The sequence below is a fragment of the Cyphomyrmex costatus genome, unplaced genomic scaffold (genome assembly GCF_001594065.2).
Source record: "Cyphomyrmex costatus isolate MS0001 unplaced genomic scaffold, Ccosl1.0 scaffold135, whole genome shotgun sequence".
Taxonomy (NCBI): domain Eukaryota; kingdom Metazoa; phylum Arthropoda; class Insecta; order Hymenoptera; family Formicidae; genus Cyphomyrmex; species Cyphomyrmex costatus.
In genome coordinates, this window is record NW_017275337.1 from 994,774 (window position 1) to 1,019,224 (window position 24,451).

Consider the following 24,451-nt stretch of genomic DNA (forward strand, 5'->3'; position numbering starts at 1 on the left):
ACAGTATTTTTAATACTGAAAATAAGTGATTAATTGACCAGTATTAGTGTTAAATTTCTATAAGGGAAAGAAATCAAGAATACAAAAAGAAAAAAATGGAAGTGGACAAAAGAAGAGACTTTACTGATAAATAAGCGTTCGATTCTCACCCGGTCACCACGACGAAGAAGTCCATGATGTTCCAGATGTTGCGCAGGTAGGAGCCGCGGTGGAGGACGAAACCGAGAGCAATAATCTTGAGGCTCGCCTCGGCGCAGAAGATCGTCAGGAAGTAGATTTCCGTAGACTCGAGCTTCTGTGCGAGTATGGTCTTGTCCTGTCTTGGCAGGTGCTCCTCGAGGGCGAGGACCACGCAATTGGCGATGATGGTGAGCAGGACACCGTACTCGAAGGGCGGCCACTCGATGATAAAGCGTACGTTTCTTCGTAACCAATTATTTTCCGAAAGAATAAACAATGATGTGGGGCTCTTGTCGCCTCCTCCACCGCCACCGCCTCCCCCTCCACCTTGATCCCGGCTTGGCGCCATGTCCACCAGACCAGGTACCTGAAAGCACCGGTGTTCTGATAAAAAAAACTTCAAGAGAAAGAGAGAGAGGGGATGGACTTTCATTGTTGAGTTATAATTTATAACTCAACAAATAGGAAATAGGAAGTACTAGCCATAACAATTGAAACTGGATCTTTAATGCTTTAAATAATTCAATATAAATTATGTATATACTATGTACTTGCATATACTCGTATATCATCTTGAATGTTCGCATGGATTGCTAGAGATCCGAATTTAGATAATATTTGTCCCAATAAATAAATTTATTTACAGATTATTAGCATAAGATTTATTTTATAGATACTTTTAGAAATTTTCGATACGCAGTGCAAAATGACTACAAATATATAATAGTACATATGCAAATATATAAGTAAAGATACAACTTCGATCGTTATGGACAGTATTTCCTATTTGTTGAATTTTTAGATCGTACAAAATAAAATTAAAATATTTTTAAAGTATTGTATAATATTATTACAATATTGAAAATGTCTGATAATACTAATCAAGCCTAATTGATAGTTATTAAAAAGTTTTGATAAAATAATTTCAATCAATGTTCGGTTAATATTATATAATTAATTGCTTACTATTATTATATTTACTAAATATATAGATACTAATAATTAAGTAATACAATCTTTACTAAATATGGCACCCATACGCTAGACAAAATACCTTTGTAAATCTTTTTTTACCTATTATAAATCTTTTTCAATGTTTCTTAATTACTTTAATCTCATCTGATAGTAGGTACCTGTCGTTAGATTACGTTTCTAGTGTTTCACATTTGCATCGTAGTATTTTCGAGATTTTGAAAATTTTTTCAAATTTGCAACAAATTTTAAACCCGAAAAAAAGCTATCAAAAAATTATTCTGTAAAACTTTCAAGCAACGAACGATTCTCTGATGATAGTCACAGACTACAGAATTTAGAGGAACAATCATGATATTTTGTATTAAGGATAACAGAGACAAAGGCAATAACTAATAATTATCACCTTACCTCCCCTCCGAAGCTAGTCCAGTCACCGAGACCACTCCTCAATCCGGCCAACCTCGACCTTCTCCCGTAATACTGACTCGCGTATCCAGCGTCCCTTTGTGTCGCCTCTTGCGCTGCCAACCTAGAAACGATAGAAGGATGAAAGAGGTCAGTGGCTGATGGCACATCGCAGCAATCTCTCGATCGGAATTATACGTTAAATAACGATACCCTAAATCATATTATGACTTTTACAAACGAAACAGTCACCTGCGGATTGATTCTACCTCTAAATATTATTTAACGAGGTATTTAGTCTAAGGTGGATTATTAAATTTGAAACAGATCAGACTTATCTACATTTGTATAATTTTCGCTAGCTTGAAAATATTAAATAAGCTGACAAGCTCACTTAAATATAACAATTACAAGGTGTTTAACTTGGTATAAGAACAAAATAAGTATAAGACTGTCAGTAAATGGTATGTGACATAATAATGCTCTAATAATTAAATCAATACTTTGACTGGAAAACTTTTTAAAAAATAAAGACGATGCTTTATCATCTCTTCAGTATTGCACCAATATGCAATATGAAAACATAGCTATAAATTTAACATACCTTTATACTGTTCCTAAACGTTAAAGTAAGTAAAATATTTTCTTAACTTAATGAAGTTTTAATGTATTTTAACAAAACGTGTAAAGTTTTCTTTTTAAGATCACGGCGTATACATGAATCCCCAAAATGCACAAAGTGCATTTAGAATTATTTAGACGGGTGTACCAGATAACGCGGGCGATAGCTCAGTGGGATTGCATGAAACAGTTCGTTAATGATGGTGGGATGAAGGTGCATAATGTGGCGGCTCCAGCTTCAATTAAGTACATTAGCCGAGACTTTTGCGACAGACACCCCATATGCATCCCGATTGCTCTTCTCGTGTAACAGAGGGAGAAAGAGAGAGACAGAGAATGGGTGAGTAAGTGACAATAAAGGCACACGATAATACAATAATTCATGGCAAGAATTTCCCATCGTTGCATACTCACTCCCGTATAATGCGTCTAATGCGTCTAATGCGTCAAATGCGTCAAGTGCGTCAGTACACGCAATAACGTCGAAATCGTGTCCGTAAAATTTCCACATTCACATCTAGACAGAGTGAGGATGTTGACCCATATTATCTGTTTATGAAAAACATTTTTTATAGAAGGAAAAAGAAAATAAAATATAGCTAAAATAAAATAAAATAAAATATAGCTAATTATAATTTTTATTTGTAATTAGCTTAGTTGATGCACATTTTTTAATTTTGTCAAAAGAAAATTTTTAGTTTGTTAATTAATCCTAATTTAGTAAAAAAAAAACAGATTTATGTTTTTCATTTCTTTAAAATAACATCCTGTTAGAAAAAATTCATTTTTTTTAAATTTATTTAATATATTTCCCATAATATTTTTACACAGGATTTAGAAACGTAAAGACAATTAAAATGTAAATAATAATAGAACTTAAATAATTGATAAAAAATGTGAAACTAACTCAAATCGAGATCATTTTCTAACCAGTTATTAGTGACCGATTCAGTTAACTTCACTCTTGTTCTAAAAAAAATCTTGGTGCTGAATTTGCACAACGTGAGGAGAAATCTATTCAATCAATCGTAGCTCAATTTGGAATGTTCTACAAAAACCTATGAAGAATGCTCAAGATCGTTTCGAAAATGTCGATATTTGTTCTGTTCTCCTTTCATTGATAAATACAGTCGTAAAATATACAGCTAAAATAAAAATTTTTTGTAAAAGATTTATTTAGTATTACATATAAAAAATAATTTAAACAAAAATGTAACACTTTAATGTCATAATAAATATTATATTATAATAGCTTATGTAATAAGTGTTTTCTTTCTTGCATTTAATTTTTTTCATCTTAATTCTAAATAAATATCAGAAAATTTTAATTATAAGTTATTAAAATAAAGATTTGATTAGAAAAAATATTTACTTCAAGAGAGTATGGGTAGAAAGTTTTTTTTGTGTGATTCAGGAACAGTCTATGCGTAAGATATAATAGATAAAGAGTTTTACGATTTATAACCACGACACTCCATTTAGCCGAATAGGAAACGACTCGAAAGAAAAAGTTTCGCGCGCACCAAGATCGTCTGATTTCGTGTATCAAGGGAATCGAATTATACGGACAGAGAATGCGGAGAGTAGCATCTGTCAATTTTATCAGCTATTTGTACTAGGTCTTTTTTGGCTTTACGATTCTTTTCTTCTTCGACCGTCTTTGATCGACGACCGACAAAGTGGCGCCAGCGAATTAAGTAATTCACAAAAAATAATTATAATGTTTGCCGCAGGGAGACTGTAAAAAATAAAAGGGTTCGTTTCGGAGATAATTTTGAATGCAATATCCAAGAAGTCAAAACATATCGTTTTATCGGATTCTTATAATTTATCACTTGTTGCTTAACATCTGATCAACTTTGTACTCCCAATCAAAAATGTTGATTGAATTGAATTAATACATTAATGATTGGAAAAATATATACTATCTCCAAGTACGATGAATTTCAGTGCCAACTGTACTAGTTACAAAAATAATTGATTCTAACTCTCGAAAAACTATTAGTTTATTAGATATAATTTATAAGAGTAATTATATATATATATATATACACTATATATATATATATATCTTTTTTTACATTTAGAACCATTCAAGACTAAATTGGATACGATGAAGTAAGCATCAAATATTTAAAAAAATGAACATGAGGCAATTGTTGCTTATGTGCTCGCCCGTGCTTCAGCCTAACGTCGTTGAATTATTGAAAACAGGACAGAAATAATTGATCCAGTTTGTTCTGTAACGGCAGGATCAATACTACTCTCGAAAATGAACCGCCGGCTCGTCCGTATGTCCGTTTTACAAGAACGCACTTCGTGAAGTAGAACAATATACGTAATGGAAGAATTCAATTGTGATCATACAGATTGTTACATCAGCAACAGGTATAATTCTTAGTCGGGTTTAAGTTGATCATTAATAAACCAGCAAAATACATTATCTCCTATTTCGTTCAAAAGTTGATGATAGACCGATGTTATTATTATTTTCCACAATTATATTGCCCAATCTCTAATCATACAAAATTTATATAATAAATAATACCGTGTTTTACTTGTAATATTTTTCTCAACAACTTCTAAATCTTAACTTCAAAAAAAAAGTTTAAATCTGTTTCTTTTCTATATACTTTCATATATTAATTCACAAAAAAAATTTTTTGAACACACGATATATAATTGACATTCAAGCCTATTGTCGAAATTCGATATTACCATACATTGCAAATATTTCGATACAGTATCCTCGGACGATGTTCGCGACCATCACGATCGTAAAACAGACACAGGAATGGTCCTGCACTTGCAAGATGCGGATTGTCGCATGCGGGCGAGGACTCTCGCGAAGGTTAATCGCGATTTATGCAACAACGTTGTTGCAGCGCGTCGCTGCTGGAGTGCAGTTTTTTGCTAGTTAGCAAATAACGGTGGAACGCGAGTCGTGCCAAATGTTCGTGTTACTGGACGCCCCTGTTTTTCGTCGATAGTAATTAATACGTGCCGAGAGGAAGCTCGACCGAATTTTTTCCTCCGTTTATCTGTCCATTACTTCATAAATATTCAGTCGTGAATATTTTGGAACTGAAGAGAAGCCGCAACGTGTAAAGAATGTAGATATAAAAGTCACTTATACAAAAACGTTACCGAGTTCAACTAGATAATAATAAGTTACGTTTCAAAATACGAGTTTAGGAAGTCACGTAGTCTTTATGAAATTAAAATTAATATATTAATCAATAATAATAATTAATAATGCAATGTATATATAGAAGAAGGACAAGGAGCCAGTAAATTAATAATGCGTTTATTATAAAAATTTTGAAAAATTTTCTACTTCTCTAAATAGAAAAACATAAAATACATTACTGTAATTTTTAAAAATAGAGTAATAAAAGTGGCGTAGTGTCATTTAACATAAAAACAGACATTAAACGCTATATACTCCGAAGAAACTGTTTCAGACTATTCCAGAATAACATCCAGAATAGGAGAAATGATAGCAGGCTATAACTTCCAACTATTTTTACCCGTGACCCGTGAAAGAGAAAAAAAAACAGCAAGATTTAGTAGCCACATAAAAGAGGCTTATTTCGCGAAATGATGAGTTCGAGCGGTGCCGGAGTTCTAAGAGTTAAACATCGTGTGTCTGAAAAAAGAATACTGCTGTAAGAAATCAGAAGGGCAAATTGAATGAAAACTATTTTAACTGAACAAAGACCGTTTGGTACAATAAAGTTCGCAAAAAGAGGAAAATCCTGATTCTTTCTAATTGACGTAATGAGCATGAGCTACAAACGTAGACAGTCGTATATCTTAAGCATGAAAGAAAGGATATTTATTCCCCTGGAATATACCTGGAGAGCAAGATGAATTATTCTCAAAGAGTTTTGAGAGAGGATTTATTGGAAGAATACTAATTCTATCTTGACCCTAGCTCGTCGAGGACTGCGTGGAGTAAGAGCTTATCGATTTGTTATATTATTCGTCGGTAATCCGCTTCATTAATTATGCACATTTCTAATGAGAGGCGAATATCTTTAGCGAACGTCGGTACGGTAATATGAATTTATACATAAAAGACAGAACGAACTAAACGTCAAACTGAAATAGTAGATCGAATGAGAAATATGATTCTTTGTGTTGCAATTTAATTACAACTGTAGCAAAAAGCATTTAATAATTTTCTTATACGTATAGAGAGCTTTAAATATTATAACTTAGATTAATAATTTTCTTATACATATAGAGAGGGCTTTAAATATTAAGTATAAACTTTACGCGCGCGATAAATTAATGAGATAAATGTTGCGCGTGCGATATCAATTTCCTAACTCATCGATACAATTTTACTGTTGTCCAATTATTTATTACGTACATATAATTCTTATTTACAACGTTCGCAATTAAAAAAATGACACGATAAATTTAACTAAATTGACTTTGTCCGCAAGCATCTGCGATATTGACTGTATGAAAGTATGGCAGATTGAAAATGCCAAACTTTGAATCAGGTGTACAATATTTATGTACAGATGGCCAGCCGGCGAAAGAGAGGCGAAGGAACATTAAAAATAATTGACCTTCGATTCCAGATCGACGAGCAGGCAGTAACGTGACGCTGTCGTTTATCGCGTAAGGCCGTGCCATTATTTTCCCTTTTCGCGAAAGATGTAAACTCTTTCGAGTGTTATCGGTCCATACGCAAGGCTGGTTCTCGCTTCGTACAGATTTTAAGCCTGAGACACAATTGAAAAGACAGACAATAGGAATAGGGAACGACAGATTTCAACCTATCAGAAGCTGTATATCAGAATAAACCGTTTCTGATAGATTAAAATCTGTTTTATTTCTTATTCCTGTTGCCTGTGTTTTTCAATTGTGTTTTAGGCTTCACTTGCGCACGTTTTGTGAGAAAGTCATTCTTGTGTGTATGTTTATAGACTTGGCTAAAAAACGATTCGATCCGTGAAATATTAATACAGGGAAAATATCAACTCCCTTTCTGTTCTCGTTTTAACGTGACATAATCTAGAGCGATCGACGTAATCTCTTGGAGCGCACGTGCTTACCCTTCGACTTATTCCACATAGGTATAGGAGAGTAAACATCTTCCCTTACAATGACCAACGTTAAATTATATTTAAGATGTTTAATTTCAATACAAAATTAATATTATATATAAAATGGTCATATAAAATAAAAATTATCAATATCATAATTATTATATGTTGTATTACAACGATGCAATTCTTCGAGGATGTATTAAGTGCATAGTCTCTGCAAAAAATAATTGGAATTGAAAATTTGTATTATAAAACAAATGTTTATACACATGAAACAGTTCAATAAGATCAATATTTTTAATAATACAATTTTGTAATTTAAGTAAAAAAAGTTGTCTTATTTTATCTTAATTACTTTGTTAAAATATATAGGTTTTTGTTTCTTATTGTGCGCGAAATAATTTTGATTCAGGTTCTAAATCGCTACCAAACTTTTCAATATAATATAGAAAATTTTGTAATTTTGTCATAATTTTTTCATTTTATTAAAATATATGTGTAACCTATGTCATTAATTGATTTATGAGTTCTAATAAAATATCACGATTTTTCTGTACAATACATTCAACTTTGTAAGAAGATTTGCTATTCAATTCCATCCATTTTATTTAATTCACTATTCTTGTGAAGCTTGCATTGTATCCGAGCATCGAATCATTTATTACATCGAATAAATCGTTATTCAATTAATATCAATTTATTTATGGCTGTACAGACTCTCCGTTATTTCATTATTAAGAGAAATTGCATCTTCAGGAGTTTGCACAGAGATTTCTAAATCCGTCGTAACTTCCAAATAACCGTTCTCATCTCGCGCCGTCTATTCATAACCGCGTGCAAGCCATCTTGAATTATCGGATGCCATCGTGCAACCGCTAATAGCGGTATTCGATAACGCGCGAAACACTCGGATGACAGAGTCAGATTGCTCAATCGATTCTAGCAAAACACCGCGATTACAACCATCGCTGACGAAGAAGGGTATCGTGTGATTATCGTCAATGATTGCATCCGAATTCGGAGCAGCGAAATAACAGTCGATCGAGGAAGATCTGATTTATTCCGACCGAGTAGTCCACCACCAAAAGTCGTCATTCTTCTCGTTCAATCGAATCAATTACGATACACATTTTTAGGGGAACGCTGTCGTAACGCTGCACGATTACGCGAGAACCGGCTCCTGTCGCCGGCTCCCGTACGACGGCAACAACCAAAAATCGTAGCTACAAACTCTATGACGACCGTCGTGGCGCCCAGCCGGCGTCGTCGCCGCCGCTCCCACCCCGCAGTAACGAGACCCAGGCATCCCCCGACATGCGGGGGAGGGTGGCGTCAGAACGTTGCGGAACGAAGAGCGGCGTCAAGGGGAACATTGCGGAGAGAAGCAGGCATCCCCTGTGACGTCACGTCAGCGCCATTTCGTCCAGTGACGTCAACAACGACGACAACGACGACAACGACGACAACGACGACGATAACGACAAAGATGACTACCGTCTACGTAGCTATCTCTGGCACTCCTCACCTTGTAAATACAAATGTATGGCGCACGTGTGACCGATGGTATGTACATGTGTCGTCGCGTCGTGGATGTTTGCGTTGTGGCTTCGTCGAAAGGTACATTGCCATCCGCACGTTCGTGAATATGGACAAATTAATCTTTTATTTACGAGACTTTGCACGAAGGAAGACACCGTCTCTGCTTCTTCCTGTATTAATTTCAAGGATCGTATCGCTATAGGTCTATTTTATCTTGTTTGCAATTGAAGTACCTGCCGGAGGAAAGGCAGATAACTCTATCTTTACTCAAGAATAAGTCATAATCTCGTCATGTATATTCAGTCGTCGAGGCCTATAATAATCACCCATACATACACATACACACGTACATACACACACAAACACACACACACGAACGCGCACGCGATAGAGAGGAAGGGAGAAATTTTTCTGAAGAACGATACTTTGTAATTATAATTCGCGAGTAAAAATTAAAATACCCAAAACTATAATCGTCGCCCTAAATAATTTTCCAAAAACCGGCGGCGCATAAACCGTTTTTATTTTAATTTTTATTTTACATATATTTTACATTCACACACACACACATACAATAATTTCTAATAAATATTTTTTTAAATAGTTTTCATCAATAAAAAAAATAAGCGATTTGTATATATTTTGAAGTTTTTTACTGCAAATGGTTTTTTACTAAAAAAACCATAAAGAATTTTTGTTAAATATTCTACTTTAACTAACTCTCTCTTATAAATAAGTACAAGACCGCATTGGCCGAGAGACAGATTGATGTCTTAATGGGTGAATTGTGTCGAATTAATTCTCTGGAGTTGTAAGATCGTTACAATACAAACTCATTGCCTGGACATGCGACCTCTCTTGTGTACAAACTTTGCTTCGATCTGATTATGAACAGTGTACCTTATGCTCTTTGAATACGACCGAAGGAAAGACTTTTAATGAAAGGTGCGAGCAAACACTTTATGTTAAGTTATAAATACTAAAGCAGCAGTCTTCTACATCATTCAAATAAACTGTCGCCAATTATTTTCTTTTGAATAGAGAAGTTTAATCACATCTGCTCTGTTGACTTCTTTAACTTCTACGTTCAAACACATGTCTCCTCTTATTATTCCTCACATTAAAGTTTCTTGGAAACTACATCTGTTGGAAATTAAATGTAAATTAAGGTGTGCTAGCGCCAAAGATCATTTTGCGATAAATCTATTTTTTCGAAAAATTTTAATATCCTATATATTTTTGTATTTTGAAAAAATCTACATTATTAAGCAAGAATCATCAGTTTACAAAATCAGCATATTTGTGAATTTATGAGCAGTACTATATATGTGTACTCTTGAGTATTAGCAGATTATAGTATGTCAACAGAATGCTTCTGGATTCAAATACGTTTCGATCATTGGCACGATCGAGTGGCACGCCGCGCTCGATTTGACATCCAATGATTAATACAACTCGCGAGTGTCGGACCGAATGGTCCGAAGGGACTATATATTCAGAAAAAGCAGCAAACGGGACAGAGAGAGAGAGAGAGAATGACTGTATATCATAAATGCTTTTATTCAAACAGAAGGATCGATATCTTCTAGTTAGACAAAGAAACATGATTGAGAGAGATCTTTATCTGATATTTATAATTGATATCGTTTCCTCATATTATTTATACATATAGTATAGATAACAATTGAAATTCTAACATGATTTTAAACACTTGACTGATATCAACGGGAATAGATAGATAGATGATTCGATCTTAATTATCATCTCATATTACCAATAAGTACAAAAGAAAACTCAAACCGCGTGTGTGAAGTTGGCACCTCATTTTTTGGCACCGCAAGTTTTCACACAAGTACCATTGGCACCCGCAATAGTTCTATAGTTCCTGATAGGTTTTAGGACCAGTACCGCTGATTTACCTAAAAAAAATAGCACTTGAAAATTTGAGGTGCTAACTTCCCGTGGCACCGCAAGATTCGAGAAAGTCGATTTTTTTTACGGAATCTTACAGTACTTGAAGAGTACTAGAGTTCCTGATAGAATATAACAATAGTACCGGCCAGTAAATATTAAAAAAAAAATTTTTTAAAAGGAGCTAGCACCACAAGTTTTAAAAAAATTCATTTTTTTGCGCTATTTTTTAGTACTTGAAGAGTACTATAGTTTTTGATAAGTTTTAGTGACATTACCGACTATTTTAATATATATAAACGATCTTTAACTCTCAGATTAAAAGATCGTTTGTATACATATATTAAAATAGTCGGTAGTGTCACTAAAACTTATCAAGTACTGTAAGATTCCGTAAAAAAAATCGACTTTCTCGAATCTTGCGGTGCCACGGGAAGTTAGCACCTCAAATTTTCAAGTGCTATTTTTTTAGGTAAATCAGCGGTACTGGTCCTAAAACCTATCAGGAACTATAGAACTATTGCGGGTGCCAATGGTACTTGTGTAAAAACTTGCGGTGCCAAAAGATGAGGTGCCAACTTCACACACGCACTCAAACCGAAGTCAAACAAATACAATTTGTATGTACTTCTATTTTGTACGCAATTATTAGATGAATAATTAGATGGCTAATTAAATATACATAATAATTCAGGCACCATTAACTGCGTTACTTTATATTTCTTAGAGTCTTATTTTGTTATTAGAGTTATTCAATAATAAATAGAAAGTTGGCTCAAAATATTATACAAGTGTTTGAAATTGATGTGAGAATGCAATTATAACCATTACGTAATGTTTTGAGCAAAATAAGAAGCTTATATATTTTAGAAAAAATGACAAGTATTCAAGTCGAGGAATCATAAGAAATAAGTATAAAGGACAGACGTTCGCGTGTTGTTGAGGAATCGCATATAAATGTTAATTTCATTAAAAAATCTCCTGCAGCCTTCCTTCGTAAATCGAGCTCTTTTATCGACAATGTAAACGTAAAACGAGGAAAGATGTACATCAGCAATCGATGAGAATCAAGCCGAGAGGTAAGCGACTTTCAGAACGCAAAACAAAAGTTACTCGTCCAATGAGTCACATGAAAGGCCTACCGAGGATTTCCATCCCGCGAAGTTCTAAGTGGGACAGATATGGAACGTAGTCGAGCGTACAGCAAAGTGACATCCACGCCGGGTTGTGCAGGGTCGATAAATTATCCATCCTGAAAGGGAGAGAGTAAAAACGGCACGTGCGAAACACTTACTCGCGCGAATCGCGTCTTACCTCATCTCTCTAGTATATATATTCACCCCTCGAGCGAGAATACATACGCGAATGTCTATCCTTTATACTTCTTTTTCTCGCCGGGATCTAGGGTACATCCGGTTCTTGAGTTAAAAATGGAGTTACTCGTTTGCGTAGTGTCTCACAAATGAGTTCACTAAGCTGAAAAGCGCTAGCTTACATGAGAATGTAGTTACTGCTTTCTCCGTGTATTATGATGAATGAGTTCGCTGGGCTGAAAGGTACGAATTTTGCTAGACCAAACGGAGGTAAATTGAATTGTGCAAACCTATTTTCGCCGTGAGTGAAATAAGGAGTCTGTAGGTACCGCCTTGTCTGCCTAATATATTGAATTACTACTGAAATGCTGCGTAGAGCAATTTATGCCTAAGTGCATACGTACACCGCTTCCATTTTTCCACTATTCTTCGATTATTCATAAAGAACAATGCACTTAACGATTTTTGCAACGACCCATTATGCTCAAGCGTTAAAACATTGTGGTAAAAAAATTGTCAAGCACATCAAATTAAAATAAAAGATTTTATCCTGAAGTTTTTTTATTTTTTTTTTTATCGTTTTAACAACTGTCTTGCAATCAACGTATCATCTCGCAAACAATCTATTGATCGTAAACGCAAGCTGGAAACACTTGCGAATAACGAGTATCTAACTGGCTAGCCCGACGTAATTTAACGCTTTCTGGAAGCAAACAGATCGAAAGGTAATTTCGCTGGAGCATGTAGGCGGCTCTTATGGCTGGATACACCTCTCTTCTATTGGCCTTCCATCCTCTTTCTATTCTCTATCGTACATTTACCCATACCCCTGTGCGTTTACACACAGTTATAATGTGGAAGCGATACTATTAGAGCTGTTTATTCGTAGATATTGTATTAGGCTCGTCTAGATGACTCCCAGTCTCCTAATCGCGTGACAATCTTTCTTTCATTGTTCTCTTCCATGCCTCCCTGGGAAATCAATATTGTCCCTTACGGGCGAATCCTTGATTATTTATTGATTATTACCTAATTGATGAACCTAATGTCTTATTCAATATTATGTTGTATGAGATATCAAATATTAATTTGTATATCTAAATTTAACATGCAGACAATATTATTAACAACGTTTGTAGGCCGTTGTTGAGTTCATTAAATAAACTTTGATGACCCTCGGTTTTTCAAATATGCGAAGTTTCTCTTTTGTTATATCATTCCATTATTTTTCTATCGCAAATTCTCGTTATTATAAATAATTAATAAGAATTAGCTACTAAGCAATGTTATTAAGACTTAATATATATAATTTAAGTATTCTTACATATTGATTTTTCAATATACATAAACTTTTACTTTTACATTTATAAATTAATAATAATAATAAATTTCGATCAATGAGTTTATATAATAGCGTTATATGTAATGCTATTATATATTTGCTAACAATTAAATAAAAATACAAAAAGATGTATTGTATTTTAATTAAATTCTATACTTACTGTTCTATAAACAAAATCTTGTATATCAATAAATCCAGCAAAATACTTAAAATTAAATTTATTTATTTATTTTAATTTTAATATATGTATAATTCTAACATAATTGATAAATTAACATAAACAGAAAAAATTAAATGTGAATATACAATTCACGTGTGTGAAATTAGCACCCCAATATTGAAATTCAATAGTTTTGATTAGAGTACCCGTTTTATTTCGAAAAGAGGAAGAGTTCCTTATTAGAATAAGAGTTTTGCTACTCTCTTTTACGAAACGAAACGGGAACTCTAATCAGAACTATTGAATTTCAATGTTGGGGTGCTAATTTCATACACGTCAATTCCTATTCAAATAATCTTGAGTGGACATTTCAAGCTTCATTTTGCTTTTTTAAACAATTTTTATCTTTTTTATTTATCAAGTTATGATTATTTGAAATTTGATAAATTTTTCCAAAATTTATAGTGTACCACTTTTTTTTGCATCAGAGTGTAGTTTATTGACTTTATGCTTGAATTCTTTTGATCCTAAATCTTACTAAATCTTTCCAAAATAAACTGTTTTTTTAGTCATCAAATCATGAACTTTCCGACAATCTCGGCAAAGTATTTTTCGATCAAGACTTCAATATTTTTCAGAGTAATGCATTTTTTGCAACTGCACAAAAGCGAATATGAAAAAACTCGCAGAGTTCGGCAACAGAAAGAGCCTCGATGTTTTCGTGAGTAACGGTTGAGCAAATATTTGCGTCAATCGACCTGATCGTGAATTGCGGCAATCGGAGATCGCAGTCAGTCGCAATCAGACCGTTTTTCTGATTAATCGGTTGCATTGTCACGAACGAACAATTTCAAGATTCACCCATCGACAACCTTATATAAGTCACGTATATCGAAGCCGAGCAAATGCATGAATCGCAATGATAATCAACACTTACGTAATTATATGATGCACAATTTTAACTAATATTGCTAAAGTTTTTTTTAATTTTCTGTTCTGTAAAAAATTAATTATAAATTATTTTAAAAAGTATACGTGATAAAAAATCTGCAAATTTTAAAAGATTTTTTAAATTTTATAAATTATTAAATAACTCTCTCTCTCTCTCTGCATTTTTTACAACAGAAAAAAAATATAAACTCTTTTAAAGCACTTTTAACGTTTCACTTTATAAAAATTAAAAAATACGATAATAATATTCTATATTATAATAAAAAAATCTTTTTCTAGAATAGTATCTAAATAATTGCTTTATAAATTATTATTTCTTAAATTTAAAAAAAATTAACTATTTATTGTAAAATTATGAAAGAACTTTTATCTTCTTTGTAAAGAAAGGATCTGAATCACTGTTAAATTATGGAATGCAGTGGCGTGTCTGCAAGAGAACGGCGCCGAGAACATTGAACGAAAAGCTCCGGAGAATCTATTTGGAACAAGGTTCATGCCTGTGAAAATTAGTCGAAGACAACGACAAGGAAATCGAAGGAAACACGTTGCAACGCAACTCAGAATAAACCGAGTGTCGCGTTGGCAAGTTCTCAAATTGTGATCCTTCCCAAAGATACACGAAGAAGCTGCGTGTGGATGTGTTAGTGAAGAAGGAGTCATAACACCAACATTGAAGGCGCATGAGAGGAGCAGGAGGAGTAGAAGGAGAAGGGAACATGCCATAATGTGCGCGAACGTGTGGCGCCTACGAGTGTCGCTATGAAACACTTGATAATTTTAGCGGGACTCTGACGGAAACATTATTATCTGTTGTATTATATATCAGTTACCTATTTTTTACCTATCATTTACATCCATCTAGATACAACATTATAAGAGAGAGAGAGAGAGAGAGAGAGAGAGAGAACAGATAATAAAATATAAATACCTATAAATCCGTCGAAAAAATAGTTTAAGGATCCTTCGGTAGTTCGGCATGACGAGAGATATCCTTAAATGATGTCCCAGATCAATAATTCGGTCACTGAATATCAGCAATTCTCTTTAAAAGAAATAATAAAAAGAGAGAACGAGAGTTTAGCAGCGAGAGATCCGACATCCGAGACGTCTGACTCAACACTGATGCTACTACTGGTCCGCCTCCTCTCGTCCGCGAGTAGTATATGCAGCTAAGCATTATAGCTACATTCCAAATACATCTCATGGATGACAAACTGGGATTTTCTATTTAATCGAAAACGAGAAAACAGATACTCTTTCTTCTAAGAAATTTCATGTTTACAGTTAATTTTATGATATAAAAGAAAGAGAGGAATTCTCATAAATTAGGGACCGCATGTCATATCGATTGGCGCGTTATAATTGATGACGTATTATTGCTTCATTCAATAAGAAATATTTTCACAGAATAGAAAGATTAATTAATGCTAGTGATTCCACACTGAATTTAGTGATGTATTGCACCTCGTGACGATAGTTATCAATGAACGGCTAGTACACGCGATTTATATGGAAAGCTAGTCGAAGCTTCTTTCCTAGAAGAACTGCAAGCTTTCATTGATGCCAAGGTTAGATTAGGGACGGTAACACCCGCGTTACACCGAAATGGATCTCGAAATTGGGACATGCGGATTTTATTATGTACTATATATATGTATACAAATGTACGGGCGTGCAATTCCGAGAATTCGCGACCCGGTGTCGTCGAAGTCAATGGAAGGATGAAGTCACCGTTCTGTGAATTGCCCGACGAGCTGAATAAACCTTATAACCTGCAACTCGAGCGTGTCGTACCCCCTCCCCTCGGTTTACGAGGGCCACGTGTTTCTGACATTTCGGAAGTAACCTGATTAAGCTACCTAGTTTCTGGAAACGTTTTAAAAATGCGTTGTTACATCACCTACCTACGAGCATGACATTTCGCAGGTGTTTCACGCAAAACTCTCTGCATGAAACTTCTGTTAACGAATAACACGCTATTCGTAAAAAAAACGCTAAATTATAAAAAAATTAACTATTATAAAACATCTAGAAAGAATTTGCTTTAGCTTTTAATGTCGATTAAAAAATTGATCTCTTAAGGAATCTTTTATCGAAATAAAAATTTGTTTTCTTTAGTTTAAGAAATTTTATGTAATGATTTTAAAAAATCATTACAAATAAAATTTGATTTTAATAATATATTATTTTTTAATATATTGATATATTATCTTTTTAATTCTATATTTACTACTTTACCTAAATAAAATATAATTTGACATTTTACTTTTGTGTTTCACTTTCATTGAATTTCCTACGTATTCTGGATGACCTATTTAGAGGAATTCTTGGACCTTCTGAGAATTTTACGACTCGCATAACCATTGCTCATATTTTACGTATATGGTCATTAGTGACGTCGGTAGATATATGTTTTTTGTTGTCTTCTATTTACTATTATACATTATTTCACAAATCATCGAACGAGCACTTGGTGATAAACGATAGAATCTTAAATGGAACATTAATATTTAAGATGTTTATAAAATAAATGGTTTTGCAGTCGAATATACAAAATTAATATAGGTATGGAGAATTTAGATAAACTGGGATAATAACAGTAAAAAATGTTTTCTATCAATTTCTAGGATAAATATAATTAATAAAACGTCATCTTATCTGTCATAACATTTTTTTAAACATTAAATATCTTACTGATAACTGAAATGGTTAATTAATTTACTAATTGAATTTCAGATCTAATATGATTCGATAAATTAAATTTTGTAAGTGCTAAATATAAGTAACAAATTTTATTTTTCAAGATATTCATGTAATCTTATACTCTCGTGCGCTCACGAACGGAAATTTAATTTCAGATTTAATTAGCAAGATATTCGATGTTGGAGATTAGAGAGTTTGAAACTAAAATTATGGAGTTTCCGCATTTTCGCTAAACAGAAATGGACCAGAAAATTCTTTCAAGGAGACATCTCTACCACTGAATCGCACACAGTCCAAACGCAATGTTAAATGTCTTTGAATCTTTCAATTGATCATTGGCATTCAATTGCTTGAAGAAAAAGTAAACAAGCAAAAAAATATTTCTAAAATTCTTTCAAGCAAAGTTTTCTCAAACATTTTTTTTAGAAATTAATTTACAACAAATTTTATCTTTTAACGTTTAACACTTTTATCTTTTATCACTTAACTTATCAGTAATCTATATTACTATATATATATACATATATTGTATATATATACCTATATATAGTATATTATGATTATTATTTTATATCTACATATATCACATTCAAGTAGATATTTTCCATTGTCTGTATTATTATCCTGAAATATAATTAATTTCTACATTTTAAACAATGTCAATGAATGATAGATCTCTGCGGTTTCAAACTGAACTACCGCTTTCTCTGATGACACATGCTCTGGTAAAGACACTCAAGTCCTGACGCCATCCGTCACCGCGATTGGTTCGAAGCATCGAGAGTGTTTCGAGTGGTGTCCGTTCCGAATAGGAGATGCGAGCTGCATCGAAAATGTGGTCTCCCTGAATTAACTATGAATTAGCAACGCTATCTCGTTACGATAAATTTCATGGGCGCCGATATCAGAATCCGCGGCTCGTTGCTCGGTGCGTGGCGGTCCTTGAACTATAACATTTGCTCGGGAAACAATGTAGCTTACATTCGGCCTCGAGTTGTCCGTGATAATTGAAGAGAAAAATTATTCGTCTCCATAGAACACGCGCGTCAACATACGTGGTTGGTATACGAAGGAGATCCTTTATACAAATAGCTCTATTTATCACATTCTTCAGTTATCATTTCACATTACTTGAGCTACCAATTCATATAAATGTAGTCTTCAGAGTACTAGGTTATATCATTATCAGTTTATACATGTGTCTTTTTAATATAAAACATTTATTGTTTACAAATTCGTATTGAATAATTTTTATCAGGCTCGTTTTTTTTTGCATGCAGTTTCTAAACAATTAATATTATTGTATTATAATATTTAATATTGCACAACATTATTGATCATCTGAAAGCTGTATTTGAATCTCCAGACGATTTATTTTAAATTGTTTACAGGCATTAATAATATTGTACAAAATAATTATATATATAATAATATTGAGCGTCTAAGAGCCGCTTTAAGAGTTGCTTTGCTTAAAATATGATTGGCACTATTTTCCGTAGTACATATACAGGTCTCCATGACAAGCCGTTTTCTGTAAGTACATCCCGCAATCTATATCCTCTATTTATATGTACCTAATATCGGAGCTGAAATCCTTATATTCAAATCCAGTAAATTGTCATCGGCATTATGAATGTTGATTCTGACAGCATACGCAAAAAATTTCGCTTCTTAAGCTGAAATCTTGAAAAAAGGGCCCATGCCCTTGTCCTTATTCCCACGTAAATTCTTCCCCATTGAGAGTATTTATCGTACGAAGAGCAGCTCATTTCCTTACGTCGCTCCAGGCTTAATAAATCAGGGGAAACGTCCTTGTCAATAGTAAGGTCAGTCGGAGCGACTTCACGTCTCCAGCATTTGCCAAGTGGTACGAGACGACGGTAGCAGCGGACGCAGTAAAAGCGAAAGAGAGAGAGCATATTACTAGAAGTATCTCTCTTTCTCGAACGGCGGGTCAGAATATACGCAGAGAGGGAGCACGCATGCATACGCACGCATACATACACACATACGCATACGTATGCTCGCACTGAAGTCACAAAGAACTAGGACAGACCGCATCTGGAAAGTTTTTCCGATTTACAAGAATAGCTAACTTAAGTTTAGGAATAATGCAATAGAAAGAATTAGTGAATAGAGTGTTTTTTTATTATTAAAAATTTTTATTAAACACACATAATTTAAATCATTTTCCTTAACATTTTCCTTAAAAACCTAACAAATAAAATATTTAAAATTAAGTATTGTGAACTAATAAATCTAAAACTATATATATTAATGATAAGATTATATTTTTTTTCAGTTATGCAAAGATAAATTTTAATAAATTTTTATTTTAAATGCAAAAATAGAGCGTTAGAAGATATTAGCGATTTAAATTATATTTAAATAGTAATTCAATTATATAATAAAAAATTGTCAATCACATCTGATTTATGGTGTCAATATATTATAATATTTATTATTAAGTATCTTGATAATAATAACAATAATTCAAAAACATATATTTATTTATTTATTGTTATACTATGAAGTAACAAATTAATTCACCAAACAATAAATGTTTGTCTATACTCTCTTCAAATCCTGTGTCACTAATGCCAGGTTCACAGAGTTCAGAAAAATGTCCACTGTACATGACATTTTCTCAATAAATATCGTCCAATTTCCGTGATATACGCAATAATTCACGAAGATTTAGCCGCGGAACTATAGATTACCCACTCGTCCACCTACGCCGCTAAGTACCGGAAAGCATCCGGGAGCAGATCGAAGAGTCACGCTATCCCGCTGTATTTGATTACAGTGCTTTCACCTACGCTACACCAGCTATGGAAAATGTCAGCGAAAAAGTCATATTTCCAGTGTAAACTACATTAAATCGGGCGCGATGCAAAAACGCTACGCGAGGAATGTAGGCGTCTTCGAAAAAGCTGGAAAACGCACGACGTGCGTGATATTCGATTGTTGTTGCACTTAACTTCCCGGTAATGATAATTACCGCACTCTGCCATTTGCTGAACCTCAATCGGTATCCGAAGTTGCAGCGCGGCTAAAAATTTATTCCCGAGATAAATGCGATTTTTATGTTACAATTAATATCTTCATACAAATGTATTATGTGCATGTAATGCTACGAAATTATTTCTAACGCTTTATTATTAATAATGATAATTAATGTGGAAGTATGAATACATACATTTTACAAGAGCAGAGAGATTGAAGCCCTTTCATTGCGTACATTTTTTAATGTCATTATAAAATACTATTAACATTTCATCTTTATTAATAATAAAAAATTGTTAGCATACGTTTTATTGTATGGAAATTTCATTGTTGCTAAAATCAAATTGCATGTTTACATGAATTTTTATTTGTTACGCATAGCGCTTGTATTTACTCGGAAATGGCGCAACCAATTGCGTTAACCAAATTAAATGACGTTATCCGAGCTGTTAAAACTAGGTTACGATTAGTGAGTGATAACGCGACAGGCCCATAAAAGTGTCCTAGCCGTTGCCTAATCCTAAGGGAATCAGCGAATCTCATTATCTACGAAGGATTTTAAGGCGTGTACACGCATAGCGCTGCAGCATGATTCATAAAAAAAATTAACTTTACCCTATCCATCTGACCGGCAAACTTCAAAACAATGATGTTCTCGTAAAAAAGAATCACCCTTGTCTTCTCATGTACTATTTCGCATATTATACACACGCGCACACACACACACACACACACACACACACACACAATTCTCTTTTTATGTGATATATTCGGAAATACTTTGGGCAAAAAGGGATTAGAAAGAAAAAGTGATTTTATATGCAAGAAGGTTTGATATAACGACTGTAGCAATATCGTGAAAAATTGGAATAAATCAGATCATGTCTATAGAGAGTTCATATATGCAGAAAACGTATTGCATACAGTGGTCAGACATTGCGATGTTTCTTTAAAACTAAAAAGAATGATTGTTTAAAATTTATTTAAAATTAAAATATTTAATTGCTTTTTAATTGATTTAGTAGCTTAAATCTTTTTAATTGCTCTGTATTGATTGAAAATAGTCAGAATTACAAGAGAAAAATCGTGTTGCGTCCCAAACACATTTATTTACACGATTGCGTTACATTTAAAAGTTTCTACGCATTCGTTGAAAAACTTTTAAAATAAATAAAAATTGTTTGTCTTATATACAATGTATATGTATATATATATATATCGTATATTTGTAATAAATGTAACTATTTTTTCTTTGTATTAAAAAATAGAAAAAAATATATAAATTATAATTTTATTTTAATAAAAAAAAAAAACTTTTCTTATAAGCTTGAAAAAAATTAAAATTACAAATTAGTTTCTGAATTTTGAAATTTTTGGAAATTATTGCGACAAAATATTACAATAGCATCAGTGGTCAAATTGATCAAGATATCCGTCACTGAATGTAAGATTCAGGTTGTAATCTTGGTTGAGGCGATATTTTTCGCGATAAATTATTTACAGCTTGAAGATACTTATTAACATTAAATTATCTTTAATTTTTTAGGATGCTTATTTACATTAATATTATTCAATTTGTTTGACAATTTAATTTGTGATATTACTAACCTAATTCGGTTCAAAATTGCATTTAAAGATTAAAAATGATTTCGGTGCGCAGCTGTAGAACTGAATATGTATACAACAATAATTCATACCAAAATATTATTTTAAGCATTAAGATCCAGCTCAGACTAATAAAATTTTTTCGTTACTTATTATGTATTCACTTTGCTGTCTTAAAGCATTCTGTTTGATTAAAAATTGAATCCTTTTATTCATCTAAAATATTTATTTAAATAATCATTAAAAAAACTATATCACTAAGCACAATGTTAATTTTTATTAATTATTATAAATTACTTTTAATGATATTCATTTTAGTAACATTTATTATAAAATTACATAATAATAGTTCATCAAAGCACCTGTTATCAAACAGCCGAAGATAGGTACCAACAGAGCAAGTAAGTAACTTATATCTATTGATCGTTTCATTCATGTGCCGCCCTTTCGTCCTCTTAGCCCCTCATTGCTCCATCGAGCGACTTGTATCCCTCCCTTTCATTCTATCTACCGCCATTTCCACCACTCCTGTCGCCAACAACGTCCACCATCGCGATTCCATCGACGTCGCCGTCGGCAGTACCGGCTTTCGAGATGATCGGAACAAGCAGTCCAGCTTTAGAATACCAAAGTGAAGCAATATGTATTAGCTGCACTGATTTCAGAGTAACGCGTAGCTATTTTGATTTTATTTAAACTTTCATGATTGAAAAAACAGTGCAATTTGTTGCAACTCTCATGCAATTGTTTTTGTTTTATTATAAAAAATTCCTTTATCAGAAATAATATTTAATATAATAATAAATGTATGAATGATAATACAAAAAAGTATTTTAGATAGATTATATAATTGAGTCTTAATCGCATATTGTATTTAATTTATAATAACAAAACGTTAATAATGTTTATTGTTATAGAAGATGTAATTTGAGAAATTTTACAATTATTAAATGTCAATTAGGTGGTAGTCAGTCAATTAAGTATTTTTCTATAAAACTATTATTATTAAACTGCTGTTTCAATTTTTTTAATGGAATATTCATTATAATTAACAGTAAGAAAAAAATTGTACGAGCAACGTTAAAATATAGTTTAATGCCGCTATGTTTAAAATTGGTATTGGTCGTTGTCCTAGCTTAGAGAAAGAATCGGACTTATCAACTGAAAACCCACTCCTTCTATGCTTCTCACACGTGGCACTTACGTACTCCCACGCCTGCCAACCTCTAAAAGCGGCAGAGGGTCTGAGTGATTGCAATTTACGTAAGCGAACATATTTCTCGAAAGCGTATAATATTTTAAGTGCCAATACTTTTTTATATAAACTTATTTTAATTTTAGAATAATAAATAACGTATAAAAAGAGTCTTCTTTATCAGTTAATAATACCTTCAGATTTTAGAATACCGTTTGTAAATTGTCAAGTAGGATTGGACAATCTTTAACAAATTCTAATAAGCTTATCGTTAACTAAAAATTATATACTTATTTATGTATTACATTTCAATCAAACTCTATACTATAACTGAAATTATCATCGATAGTCATCAATACTATTATTATTAATGACAAATTTATCACAAAGTTTTGAATATTTTTTCTCAGAAATTTATTATAACAAAGATGTTTAAAAATTGTTACATATATATAGATTAACAATCGAGAAGAAATTGCTGAAACTAAACAATATTATTTTATATAATGAGCAAACAAATTAAAATTAATTAAATACTTTGTAACAAACCACTAGTTTTCATCAACATGCATATTGTATAGAAATTATATTTATAAACTTGTGAAAAAATTATGAAAAAAACTGAACATTTGAATGATATATACAGGATATATTGTTTCGGAAATTGTAGTATAATACAACCTGGAAGAAAGTGATCCTCACGTAAAAATCAATTGAAAATATGAAATAAAATTTTTTCGTATAAACATTTTCAATAATGTTTCAATTAATAAAGTAGGTACATTATTTAAATTAACTGCATTCTTTTAAATTATTTCAAATCTAGACTGACACAAAAAATAGCGCGGTAAACAGTCCAATTGCATCAAAAGTAAATTGTGACTAATCAACATACTCGTAGGTTAGATCACTTTTACTTCGATGAAAGAGATTTACTTGGAATTCTTTAAAGAACAGTTACAATTAATAATGTGTGTGTATTTATAACAGTTTTCAAAAATGCCTTGATATAATAGATACGCAAATTTGTATTTTCATTATTACGAAAATATATGTTATTGAACCATGATATATGACTGAAATATGCGTCAACTTTTATATCATATGTTTAATTTATTTCACTTTGTTCATTTATTACAAAATAATAGCTATTTAATTTCAACAACTTCTCTATTGTCACTCCCCTTTGGTGATTATAGATTACAGTAAAGCTTATAGCACCTCGCAAAGCACCGCGCATTCATATATTTTCATGTTTTGTTATTATTATATATTATGTATCCCTCAACTGCAACAGTAAGATTATCGTGGCGTGGAAATTATCGAATTGCGACACGACAATGCGCGGAAATCGGGTCGGTCGACGGTGCGCCAGAAATTGATTTGTCGCGCTCGTGAGCGTCGCGACGCGGCGCATCGCGTTGCGTCGCGTTGCATCGCATCGCGTCGCTTTCTAATTTCGTCTTCGCGAGCGCGATT

General features: G+C 32.8%; 1 protein-coding gene and 1 long non-coding RNA gene across 2 annotated transcripts in view; both read right to left on the reverse strand.

Moving 5' to 3' along the window:
- Positions 1-1,615, reverse strand: part of cac (calcium voltage-gated channel subunit cacophony) — a 56,178-nt gene extending 54,563 nt beyond the window's left edge. Inside the window, exons 1-2 of the mRNA XM_018551229.1 lie at positions 1,564-1,615; positions 150-547 (exon numbers count right to left, since the gene is read on the reverse strand). Coding sequence (XP_018406731.1) covers positions 150-529 — 380 coding nt within the window. The 5' untranslated portion in view covers positions 530-547; positions 1,564-1,615. The remainder of the gene's footprint in view (positions 1-149; positions 548-1,563) is intronic.
- Positions 1,616-1,624: 9 nt separating this feature from the next.
- The window catches only part of LOC108782851 (uncharacterized), a 28,708-nt gene continuing 5,881 nt past the window's right edge, over positions 1,625-24,451 (reverse strand). The window contains exon 3 of the long non-coding RNA XR_001941008.1: positions 1,625-1,684. This is a non-coding gene — a long non-coding RNA (uncharacterized LOC108782851). The remainder of the gene's footprint in view (positions 1,685-24,451) is intronic.